This window comes from Chroicocephalus ridibundus, chromosome 1 (genome assembly GCF_963924245.1).
Source record: "Chroicocephalus ridibundus chromosome 1, bChrRid1.1, whole genome shotgun sequence".
Classification (NCBI taxonomy): Eukaryota; Metazoa; Chordata; class Aves; order Charadriiformes; family Laridae; genus Chroicocephalus; species Chroicocephalus ridibundus.
The window spans coordinates 108,787,526-108,799,662 of record NC_086284.1 but is presented as its reverse complement, the minus strand read 5'-3'; the positions used below and the strand labels follow the sequence as shown (position 1 = coordinate 108,799,662).

Genomic DNA, 12,137 nt, shown 5'->3' with positions numbered 1-12,137 from the left:
AAAACGTACATAGCATGAAAATGTGTTTGTTTTCTGCCAGCATGTTTGCTAGGCATGTGATACTACCCAGAAGTCAAGTTTTCTAATTCCCTAGTCTACGTACAGAGCATTAAACTCCACTTCAGGCTTCCCCCCGCCCCCAGTAAATAGCACAATCTTTAAAGAACGCTGTTTGTCAAAGAATGGCAAATACTACAGGTGTGTTGTTACCGATACTGATTAGTGTTTTACAGCACTCTGAAATGCTCATCTTTTGGTTCATTTAATGTATGGTCACAAACACCAAGAGTCATATAGATACGGATGGCAGAAAAGCTGAGCACTTTTTCTGCATCTTTCTAATCTCCGTTTGCATGACCTCAGTGTGATACACTGTTGTGGTTCACTATGATACACTTTTTTTACAGATCTTTCTTCTGTAACAAATGAGTTGTTCCATGCGCAGCAGAAACAACGACGCCCTGCATACTTATGTGCTTTGTCCCCTCCCCTCCATCCCTGCACTGCATGGTCTCAGGATCCTTGCAGATACCTTTTGGGTGGTGTATGTGACAGAGCTCTTGGAGCTACATGTCTACCGATGGACAAACCAGCTGCTGCCTCCTCCTTCACTCAGGTCTCTGTATTTTACAGTAGTACTACTACAAGAATGTGATTATCTTTGAGATTTATATCTGCCTTTTGTTATTTTACTCCGTTGCTTCAGAGACGTGAAGAGTGTGTTCCTCTTTTCCTTGAGAAGCTAGACTAAACCCACATTTCTCCAAATCCAAATATGGCATGGGCAATCCACATGGTGAGCTCTGTTCACTGCTGCAGACAAGTAATTAGGCAGACTTCTTGGGACAAGGAATCCTGTTTGGAAGCAAAGCATCCTCAACCCATTTCAAAGGAGCAAGAACTGTCCACTCAGACCTAACACTGGTGGAATTCTCATCATATTTATGATTTAAAATAAGTAAACTTGGGATAGTAGCATTCTTTCTATTATGTTTAGCTCTTGTGGGACAAGAGACTCCCTACTTACTTCTTGTATTGTGTCTTGGTGGGGTGTCTGCTGTATATGGGTTTCAGTCCTTGCACCTATGCACCTGTGCAGATCAAGGTGCTTCTGTATTACTTTTGGCCCTTATTTAAAGCAGACTATAATAGATGTTAAGGTATGCATACAAGTTATTTGGTTTTATTTATTAATAGTGTTCTTATTTTCCCTATTTATGCCACTTTGGCTGGATGGTAATGCTCCAAACACATTAAAACCAAAGATAAACTTGACAAATTTGGCACCCTAGCCACTTCATAATGAGGGTTAATTGCTCTTTTGCCCTGTAAGCTTTACATTTCTTTCAGGTTTTTATATAATATTTGTTTTCATCATCTTTCTGTAGTTGCTATCATATTAATGGTATCTGTTTCTGTAGTGGGCTATTGGGACTGATGGAACTTTTTTACCTGGGAAAACTCCTTCACCAAAAAGCTTCCTTTTGTTGCGCTTTCCTGAACCTGCACTTACAGGCAGAGCCAAAAGCTTCTGCAATTAGGCATCTCTCCTGACATTCAGGAGCAGAATGGCTCCTAAATATAAATCCAGTTCTCACCTAAAAGGCTTCGCTGAAGCTGCCATATTTTATATTTCCAAAACCCTATGATGAATTAACACTTCCATGCCCACTTAAATATACATAAAAATTAATCTCTTTGTTTTATACTAGGTTACAAAAATCTTCAGTTTCAAGAGCAGGGCCACGTGGTGTTTCGTTGAGGAATAAGGTTCTGATTTATGTGGTTGGATTAACAAAGCAATGGCACAAAGCTCTCACTCTCGCCTCTCCCAGCGTTTTCTCTACATGTTCCCAAGTGTCCTAAAAGATCATCTTCTGAGGAAAGCCTTCCAGTTTCATCATGTAGCATGTTGATCCCAGCAAGATCTGACTACAAAAATTCTTCCTCCCATATTTCATTAATTTTCTAAGACTACTCTGCAGCAAGAGTCAAGTTGAAGATACCGATCGTGTCATTTAGAATCATGGAATCGTCTATTATATTAGTTTTCTGCAAAGGGACTTATTGTCTCTCTCCGCCCGCCCAAAACCCAAATCCTCTTGAAAAGGGCAAAAAAAGGGTTGGAAAAATTATTAGGGATGTGTTAATTTGGATTAATCTTTTATTAACTACTATCACTGCTGCTTCACATTAATATAAATCCACTTCTATCTCCTTCCATGTATCATACAGGTGGTAAGGTGACAAATTTATAGAAGCTGCTTTGGAGACCATAGCTTAATTAACACCAAAGAAAAATTACCTCTTCAAAGTCAAGCTGGACAAAATCCCACCTGGTCTCTTTACATTAGGGCAGGCTTTCTCCTTACAAAGCAAGATCCTCAGCGAGACAGCACTGAGGCATCAAAAAGGTAAGCAATTTGTTTTTTATCGGGTTTATTTCACACAGTTGTAAATAGCAGAGGTATTTTTCCCCTCTGTACTAAGAACAAAAGTCAAACCAAGTGAATTCTTACACAGCTAAACGAATAGGCATAAACCCAACGCGATGAGTTGGGAGACGCACCCCTACGCGAGGCCCACAGCGCTCCTGCTGTCCCCCCACCCACCCGCGCCGCAGCGCTACCGCAGGCGGAGGGAGCGGGGGAACGGCCGGGCCCCGCGCCGCCCCCGCTCCGCCTCGGCCCCCTCCACCCCGCTCCGCTCCCCGCAGCGGGGGGGGCGCGGGACGGCCGCTGCCGCGAAGCGGCGCCCGCCGCCGCCTAAGAGAAGCCCCGCGGGCAGCCGTTGGGGGTGCCAGAGCCCCCTGGGCGCACCCCCGCGTCGGCTTTCCCTGCCCAGGAGACCGGGGCTTCCCGGTAGGCTTCTCCGTCAAGCTGCCGCCGCCGCCTCTCCTTTTCTGCCTCCCCTCAGGCGAGGGCGAGGGGCCGCGGTGGTGGTGAGGCGGGGGAGTTGCCTCACGCCTCCCGGGGCTGGGCGGGGGGGGCGGGCTGCCGGCCGGCGGGCGGGCGTGCGGGCATGGAAGCAGTAAGGCTTCGAACAGGCGGCCGCCTCTCAGAGCGGCGGAAGAATCAATGTGCCACCGCTGCCTCTCGTCGGTAGTGCGGCCGTGCGTGTGGCGCGGAGGGATCCGCGCGGCCCGCTGTGTGCCCGCCTCCTGCGCGGCGGCCGCTGCCTCCCCGATATAGTGCGGCGGCGGGAGGCGCGCGCGGTCACTGGGCGAGCGGCGCTGCGCGGTGCGGGGCTGCGCGGTGAGGCGCGGCGCGGACGGCTGCGGGGTTTTGCCTGGGCTGCTCCAGCACCTCCGGCTTGGAACTGTCCGCCGGTGCCAGCTCCTGAACATGAGCCTCCTGCCTCTCTACCTGCTCGGATTGCTCCTCAGTAGCGGGCAAGGTAGGAGCGGGGCTGCCTTATTTTTTTTTTTTTTTTTAATTATTCTTACCTTTACTGTCTGCTCACTCAGATTAACGTATAACCGGCAAAGAAATGGGGGGGGGGGAGGAAATAAAGCAATGTATCACCGTGGAACCAAATTAAAAAGGACCTAAAACTTGCTTCATTCCCCCCCCCCTTTTTTTTTTAAGTCGCTAAGGCGGAGAGAGGTATCATTTATGAGGGGAAAAAAAGAGGAAAAAAAAAAAAAGCTGGAAGGTGCTAAGTGCACTTAGTTGCTTTGCATGGGGTTTCGTTTTTGTTTTTTTTTTTTGGGGGTGGGGGGGCGATAAATGTGTCAGGGAGATCGAGCGATTTTAAAAATATAGAGCTATATTCCTCTGTCGGGGACCGCGCTTTAAAACACGGCGTCTGCTCGAGGGGGAGGCAACGTGGACTTCGTTTTTTTGGGACCGGGGAGAGAAGTGCTGTCGGCAGAGCCGGTTGTGAGAGACCTGGCCCGAAGTCTGGCTGCCGGGGGGTCGCCTCTGCCGGAGACGGTGCCTCTCGCCCCGCGGGGGGCACCGAGAGACCCCCGGCCCCCAGTGGGGGTGGGGGAGAACGCGGAGACTTTTCGCTATGAAATAGGGCGGGGGAGGCAGGTGTGTGCGGAGGGGGCTCTTCGCCTTTTGCATATGTATGCGCTTAATATACATACCTACCGCGCTTCGTGAAATACGGGCTTGGGGGCTGTGGTGTGGATGGGTGTGTTGGTTGGGTTTTTTGTTTGGTTTTTTTGGGGTTTTTTTGTGTTGCTGTTGTAATATATATTTATTTATTTATTTTGGATGCCGCCGATGTGATTTCTTGAGGCTTCGTGCTACTTCAGGGGACGGGGCGGGGGAGGGCGCCGGTGCGGGCTGTGGGGCGGGGAGGGCAGGGCAGGGTACCCGGCGGGAGCTGGGGCTGGGGGGAGAGCTGGAGCCCCGGCCGCCTTCCCAAAACTGTTCGGGCAAGTTTCTGGCGAGTCGTTTCGGGGCCGAACCGGGCTGCCGAGCTGCGCCGTGCCGCGCCGCCGGTGCCTCCTGCGGGGTGCCCGCTGCGAGACGCCTGGAAGCGCTACATTGCCTGCCACCTGAGGGGGGGCCGGGGACACCGCCCGCGCTCGGGGCCTTTTTAAGGAGGTTTAAGGGAGGAAAAAAAAAAGGGAAAATTAAAAAAAAAAAAAAAAGAAACCCACCTGGGTGTCAGCAGAGGCGTGGGAGCGGCGGGCACCGGCCCTCGGCAGCAGGGGGCGGCAGAGCTCCACGGCGGCGGCCGCCGGCGCTCGGGCCCGGCCTTGCCCCGCGCCGGGACGGGGGCGGCTGCGGCCCCCACCCCCCGCCGCCGACACTGTGGGGCAGGTTGGGTGCAGGGACCCGCCGGGATCCGCGCTCCGGGACGCCGGGGCTGAGTGTCTCACCCAGAGGCTACGCGGTGTCTTGTGGAGGGGGTAGTGAGATCTGTTGCGCTTGAGAAAAAGGCGGGGGGGGGTAGGGGGTGGCATTATGCCTTGAGCTATTAAGACTGCAGCTCCGAAGGTCTCCTTCAGTGCGTTTATCGCTGAATCTCACACCAAACAGACGTTTTGTCTCGGTGATAAGTAGCAAAGAGCCACCAGATGCTCTCAATTTATGTAGAAATGCTTCTGTGCTTTCGCCACCTCGGGATGAGCTCTGGATGTCTCCCGATTAGCAGCGATTCAGAAATGGTCCGGAGGCTTTTCAGCATAACCGGCACTGGGATGGCAAAGGAGGAGGAGAACGGGAAAGCTTCCTTCAGGCTTTGCATTGATCTGCCTAGGTGTAACGTGTATAGAGATGTGGTCTGTGGCTCCTGTAACGGAGGAATGGTAGAAAGCTAGTTTGTGAAGTGTGATCACTGCAGCGTAGGAGGATTACATAGTTTTGGTATCTTACTATCACAAATGTCAGGAGATAAATAATGGAGTGAAATTCTAGATGCTATTAAGCTGAGTTATAAAAATTATAGGAGGATAAATATGAGGGGGAAGATAGGAAGAAGAGGAGGAAAGCTGAATAAATCTAATGTAGGTAGTCTCAATTTAAAAAAAAAAAAAGCTTCTTTTTTTATTAAAGGGAGTAGATTGTATTGGCAAGGGAAAGATTAAGATTTTTTTGAACTGGCTGTAGAAATAGCAGGAACATGCAGCCTCAGCCCACAGCAGGGGACAGTAAATGGGAGTGGGAAAACATCTGCATATAGAAAATATTCCCATTTAGGTTGCTAGGGGAGAGGAAAATTCTACCGTGGTTGTTTGGTTTTTTTGGTTGTTTTTTTTTTAATTATTATTTTAATAAGCATTGGTGCTGTAAAGGATTTATTGTGCATTTTTTTATTTTTTGGCACCTCCTTGAAGTAATCTTGAGAATTTCTTGAAGTGATTAAAGTCATTTGAGAGGCTATTCCAAAAACTCTTGGGATTTATCTTTTGGGAACGCAGTGGTGGGGAACACTTACATCATCAACTGAAGGTTGAGATGTTTGTGGGGGTTGGTTTGTTTGTTTTTAAGAAAACCATTGTTATCTGAGTATTAAATAATGACGTTTTTGATGTTAAAGTAGAGATAGTGAAGTGTGGATGTTTAAGAAAAAGCCAGTAATTAAATTTGGATCATTTGCTTTGGAAATAGTGGAAGTCATAGGTTAAGGATTTATATTTCTAAGAGTATAGCTGCAGTAGATTTTTTTTTTTTATGAAGAATGACTGAAGCTTTTGCTTTGGAAAGTGCTGGTGTTTAAGACTGAGAGAGGGAACTGTAATGTAGTTGTTCCATTTCAGAAAACCAGAGCAGTTTGAAAACAAGTAGCAGACAGCAACCCCCTCCCCCAGCCCCTTAAGTTAAGAGCTTATGAATGTCATAATTATCTACCAGGGCCAAATATTCCCTCTCCTAATTTCATCACAAGGGAGGAGTTTAACTGGCAGCGTTATTATGCTAAAATAAAAGGATTTTTTTCTTAACCTTTCAAAGCTGTCCAGACAATTCATCCAGAGTGAAAGGCCCAAATTTAATTAGCTTTGCTTTAATAAAAAACAAAACACACACCCCAAACCAACAGAATAGCCTACTCCGCTCTCTAAATCTGCTTTTGACATATGTAGTGATACAACACTTAGAAGAGGAGGCTTCATTGGTTTTTACCAGTGTCTGGGGACACTGACTTGAAGTGGATGAAATGGACATCTTCCCAGATTGCAAAATCCTATTTCTTTTATCACTCTGCATAATACACATTTCTCTAGGTTAACAGATTTTTGTTAAGTTGCAATAGAAAATGTTTTGCTTGCAGAATTTAGTTTATTTTGTGCTCATCCAGGAGATTCATAGGAGTGACTACTTGTTCAGTCATTGTGCTTTAAGTTTCCTCTTTTCACTGCTTTAATACAGAGGTCGTTTCTGTTTTTTTCTGAAGAGTTTCTCTTTACAACTGCTTATAAGGGACTGTTTGTTAATAAGGAACATCCCCCAAAAGAGATGCCAGCATGTGCATCTTATTCACTGCAGAGCAGTCACTTTCTAGAATCCTGCTTCTTTCTGCTTTTTGCACAGGGAATCCATGAAATCTGGAATTTTTGAATCGATGAGTTTGTCTACTGGATTAAGTGGAACTAATATCTTATTTCAGTTGTATACCAAAATCTGAAAAAAGCTGAGACTTCAGCTAACCTTTTTTTTTCTGCTACCAGTTGATTTATACAACTGCATTAAGATTAAAATACATCTGCTACCTTCTCTCTTCTTCACCCTTAAAAAAAAAAAAAGAATTCAGACAAAAAGTAATATTTCATTTGTGTTTTAGCCTATGTAACTCCTCTTCAAGTGAAGATGAGAATGAAAATATCTGCCTGAAAATAAACCTTGACTGATGAGGTGTTCTAGGAGATTGACTTAAGAATGGATGGTTGAGAAATACATAGAGAGTTTTGTTTCATGCACTCCTATTCAAAATGGAGTTAGAGATATTTTTATCATTTGCAGTGGCTCTAAATCATGAAATTTATGAAAGATAAATTCATAGAAATAAGCTTTAAAGTCTTTTCTAAGAGGTTGAATAGCATTATTTTGACTTTGTCTTTTTCTCTTACAGCACATTTCGTGTATTTTAGGTAACTAATTATTTTTATTTACAGGAATGTTATTGGAGTGTTATGACCAATTTATGTATGTTTTGCCTTTCATGGCCTTCTTTTTTCAACAAGTTTTTTTGAGAACAAATACTGTATTTGTCTGCCCTTTCATTGACCTTTTCTTTGAGGCACCTTTCCCAAGTGATTCATGTTTACTTACTGATTTTTCTTCCAGTTTACTCCAGTAATCCCCCAGTTACATTCAGCACATGCCCTTTGATTTCAGCACAATTGAGTCAAGTTAATATGATATTTTGGGAAATATGTTTTAACTACACTGTAATTCGTATCTGTGAGTTGAAAATCCATTATTGAAAAAGTAGGACATAGATTTCTCCAGATAAAGAATCTGAATAATAATAGGTATTCATATTTTAAACAATTTATAACAAATAATTAATGCCAGATGTTTTATTTGGGGTTTATTTGTTTTTTATAAAATAAGGGCAGTGTACTTGATGAAGCATAGTCTGAGATTTTGCGTGTCACAGGTCACTTGAATTTTATTTTCAATGTCTCTTGAAATTCAGAAATGGGAGAGATGCGAGAGAAAACTTAAGGATATCCTGGTGTATTGAAATCTGAAGGCTCATTGGAGTCTGATAGACTAGATCTAGGCCTATTGTTATCTAATATATGGTATCATCACTCTTTGTTTTGACCTAATCAATTAATCATGACCTAATTCTGACCTAGTAATTATGTTCCATCCCCTTCCTCTTTCCCTGCCTAGTGTATTTAACTGCTTTCTAGTTTAGGTATTTGACTAATATATTTCATTTTTTTTAACTAGTTTAAAACTCAGAATAATTTTGAATATTAAATACAGCATTCAGAGAACTACTTCCTGTTATCTCAAGAATCTGAGGATGTCCAGCTTCAGTAACATCATTCTGCATTCTTTTACAGAATACTTTTATTGCTTTTGTAGCTCAGTTTCATTTAATACTGTGATTGTATGGATTTGGATACTTTTAAAGGGTATCAGGAAAATGAATAGAGTCAATGTAAAATGGCAATATACTCCTCAAGTGTCTTGTGTTGGGCTGTAACATCTTGAATAAGGTATCTTCAAAAATAAAGGTACCAATCTTATTATTTTTGTTATTTGGCTAAATTTTTGTATTGGCTGTTATCATTTGACTGATGACATTGTTAATTGGAGAAGACATTTTCTAATTTGGTCTGCTGTAGATGAGCTCAGAATCTACCTTTTCATTTATTGAATGAAAAGAATAAAAGTGTCAGAGGAATAAAAAAGAACATAAACAGGGAGACTCATTTATCTGGCTACAGTTATTTGTGGTGACAGTTTATGATATTAAAATCTTTTTGTACCAGAAAAGAAAATCCATTTAGAAGTTACTTAAAAGGTATGTGGAAAAGAAACGAAGAGTACATGTGCATACACAAGTCTACTTTTTAGAAAACCTTGTTTAACAAGACCCCTAAGCCTTTGAGTAACCTGCGTTTGAGTAGCTCCATGGAAGCACTGTTGGTTGTATTAATTCAGCAGACGCCATACTGAGCAGGAGTCATTTGATTTCAGTGGGTTTTGGAGCTGTGGAGTTTGTGAAAGCATCTCTTGAAATAGCAGGAGGTAAACAGCTTTCATTTTTGAAAAAGCATGAGATGGGACAATTCTATCCATTTATGCTGCTGTTATAATTTAGGAAATTCTGATTAACAGAAAATTTATCTCTGCATCTGTGCGTCAAAACCTGGATCTTTAATGACATGGCATGGGAGTAGTGGCTTGAACTACAAATGTAAAGTAAGATTTACTGCAGAGTATTTATAAAATAGTCATTAAATGTGAAGATGACCGAGTGTTGTGGCCGAACTCTACTGATTCTAGTCAGAGGAGAATTTCTATTGACTTAAGTTTGGGTTTGCATGAGAGACAAATGTAACCAGTTCTTCAAAACCAATTATTTTACTGTCTCAAGTTAAGTTAATTTGTGAAGGAGGTAGACAGTGAAGTCTATAATCTAAAAATTCATTATATAGTTTCTACCTATTTAAGAACACTACTATCTTAAAAAAACAAACAAAAAAAACCCCAAAAAAACCAAAACAAACACCTTCTGAAATGTTTTACCTGTTTTCTGCTCCTTTTAGAAAATAAAAAAGCAGTTGTTTGATTTCATCTGTTCTTTAATATAATACTCAAGGAACATTTCAAATAGGATGAGTCTTTTAAAAACCTGTTTGAACAAATAATTTCGGTAAGCCTGGAGATTTACTAAGCAAGGCTGTCACTTGCCACCAGTTTATATGATCCAAGTATAATCTTATCTGAAATAGTCAGTCTGCGGATGGACAACATCCAGATAAACTTGGGAAACAACATTAAGTACTATCAGGGTTTAGTCAACTTCTTCATTGGTCCTGTGTATCATTACTGAAATAAATTTCCTTTTATTTAAGTACTATAGAAGTTTCTTCAACAACTAGCTTTACATAAAAAGCATAAACCAGTTAATTTATAGCTATTTAAGATGTAGTGGCTCTCTTTCAGAAAAAAATGAAGAAGATGGGAGTACAAATAGCTCTTTTTCGCTTTGCCCAGTTATGTTTTTTCCTTCTACCTAAATTTTTATTGTCACTTTAGGAGGGTACACTTTTTTTTATTTAGTGTTCTAATTACCTGAGTAGTGTTGCTAAACAGCAGACAAAGATTGTTGAATAACTTCATAATTCAGCAAAATTCAAAGTAATACATATTATACCTGTAGCATGTGAACAAATTGTTAGGATATGAATGAAAATTCCCTTTTTTAAATGACCTTTCCAGTTAGCTAATATTAAACTGATTATTTACATTGCAGTTGTAGCCTAAGTGAAAATACCAGTAGTTTGACTGAGTGAGCTGAAATTCGTACTTGGAATTCATATATGAAATTCATACAAAGAATTACTGTCCTCATCACTTTACCCAAGTGGTGCCATTTGGAGCATACTATGAATTCAGTTTAAAAACAAAATCATTGCTGTCAATTTTCCTGCTACTAAAACACATTGCAGCATACTCAGTCAAGCTGCAAACAATTTCAAACCCATTAACTTCATAGACGTTTGTACTGCAGCTGAATTTGGCTTGTATGAAGTTGGGTCTGTACTTAAAATAATAAAGTATTTACAAAGAGGGAGACAGTGTATGGAGATCCTTGTAGCATGTGTTGCAGATAGACAAAAACAGGTAGGGAGAGGTAATTCTGTCTGTTACTGTGAATAGTTTTCTGTACTGCTCACACAAAATGAATTTTCTTCTTTATTATAATAGGAAAGATTTAATCAGAACTGCAATATTATGTCAATATTATGTTATCTTAATTCATTAAAGCAAAATAAACTAAAGATCCAGGGCTTGGGGGAGAAGGTAGAAAAGGTGTTAAATCTACTGAAGACCAGTTAACAGGAATAACATAATATACCATTATATAATATAACATTATCTTTAAAATTCTTGAACATCTCATAAAATAACATGCTTACGGGATCAGAACAAAGATTGATGTACTCCAGTGACCTTGATCTGACAGAAATTCAAGACAAGAGTTGTAAAGAAACAACAAGAAAGTACAGAACAAGAACAGTGTGATACTTCTGTCAGTGCACCCTACAACATTCAGGGATATGTCAGGTTATAACTATGTAATCTTCCTTAATAATCTTGGCAGATCTTTTGTTGCATGAATTTGTTCTTAAGCCTGTCAATACTTTGATCTACTTGGTACACTGTGTCAACAGCTTAAACAAGGGAAAAATGCTGAAAGAAGCCTGAAAAAAATAATGCTCAGTCCCTTAGTTGCTGTGTTAGAGTAATACTATTTCCTTGCTCAACTCTTCCATGACGTTCACAATTGTATATACCATAGAGAAACTGACCACCTCTTGTGTGAAGGGCTCAGAACTACATGCCTATGTTCTTGGATTTTCCAGCAATTTAGTTACGTGTTTTGTTTGGTGTTTCTTTCTTACTTTTTTTTTTTTAAAGTATTTTATTTATTTTCCTAGTCTTTTGGTCATGTTTATCTTAATTTAAAAAACAGCAGTGTGAAGCACCTGTATTTTAAGCTGATCTGCATCAGTCTAATTTAAAAAAAACCCACAACTCCTTGTTCATAAGTATCTCTTTTGCATTGTAATCAGTATTGCAAATTCTGCCTTACAAGGGGTGGGAGCTAAAAATATTTGAGCACTTACACTACTAAAATGAATACTGAGAGAGATTTGATTGCTAGGAAGACGATTTCCAGGGATGAACACACAGAATTTGCAGAGGTACTTGAAAGCATGAAATGTGAGTAAAGGCATATAAACTGGTCACAAAAAACCTTTCAGGGTGAAAATTAATTTCTGGCCAAAAAAAAGCAATGACTCTGGAGCACTATAAGAATGAGAGGGAAGAAGTATGGATATTCTTAAGATGGTCTTTTATTAATTTATGAAAGGATTACATTTAATGGGTCCCCAGAATGTCCCAGGGGAGATCCCTTCAAATGATATCCTTCTGAGAAATTCTTCGTATAAAAGTTCTTATGATGTAGGGGAAAAGTAATTGCTG

At 41.4% G+C, this 12,137-nt stretch overlaps 1 protein-coding gene across 2 annotated transcripts in view; it reads left to right on the top strand.

Annotated features, from left to right (window-relative positions):
* Positions 1-3,097: 3,097 nt before the first annotated feature.
* The window catches only part of NCAM2 (neural cell adhesion molecule 2), a 303,009-nt gene continuing 293,969 nt past the window's right edge, over positions 3,098-12,137 (top strand). The window contains exon 1 of one of the 2 annotated variants that reach the window (XM_063347322.1): positions 3,098-3,396. In XM_063347322.1, the coding sequence (XP_063203392.1) occupies positions 3,345-3,396 (52 nt within the window). In that variant the 5' untranslated portion in view covers positions 3,098-3,344. The remainder of the gene's footprint in view (positions 3,397-12,137) is intronic. The other variant, XM_063347313.1, reaches the window with a different exon arrangement.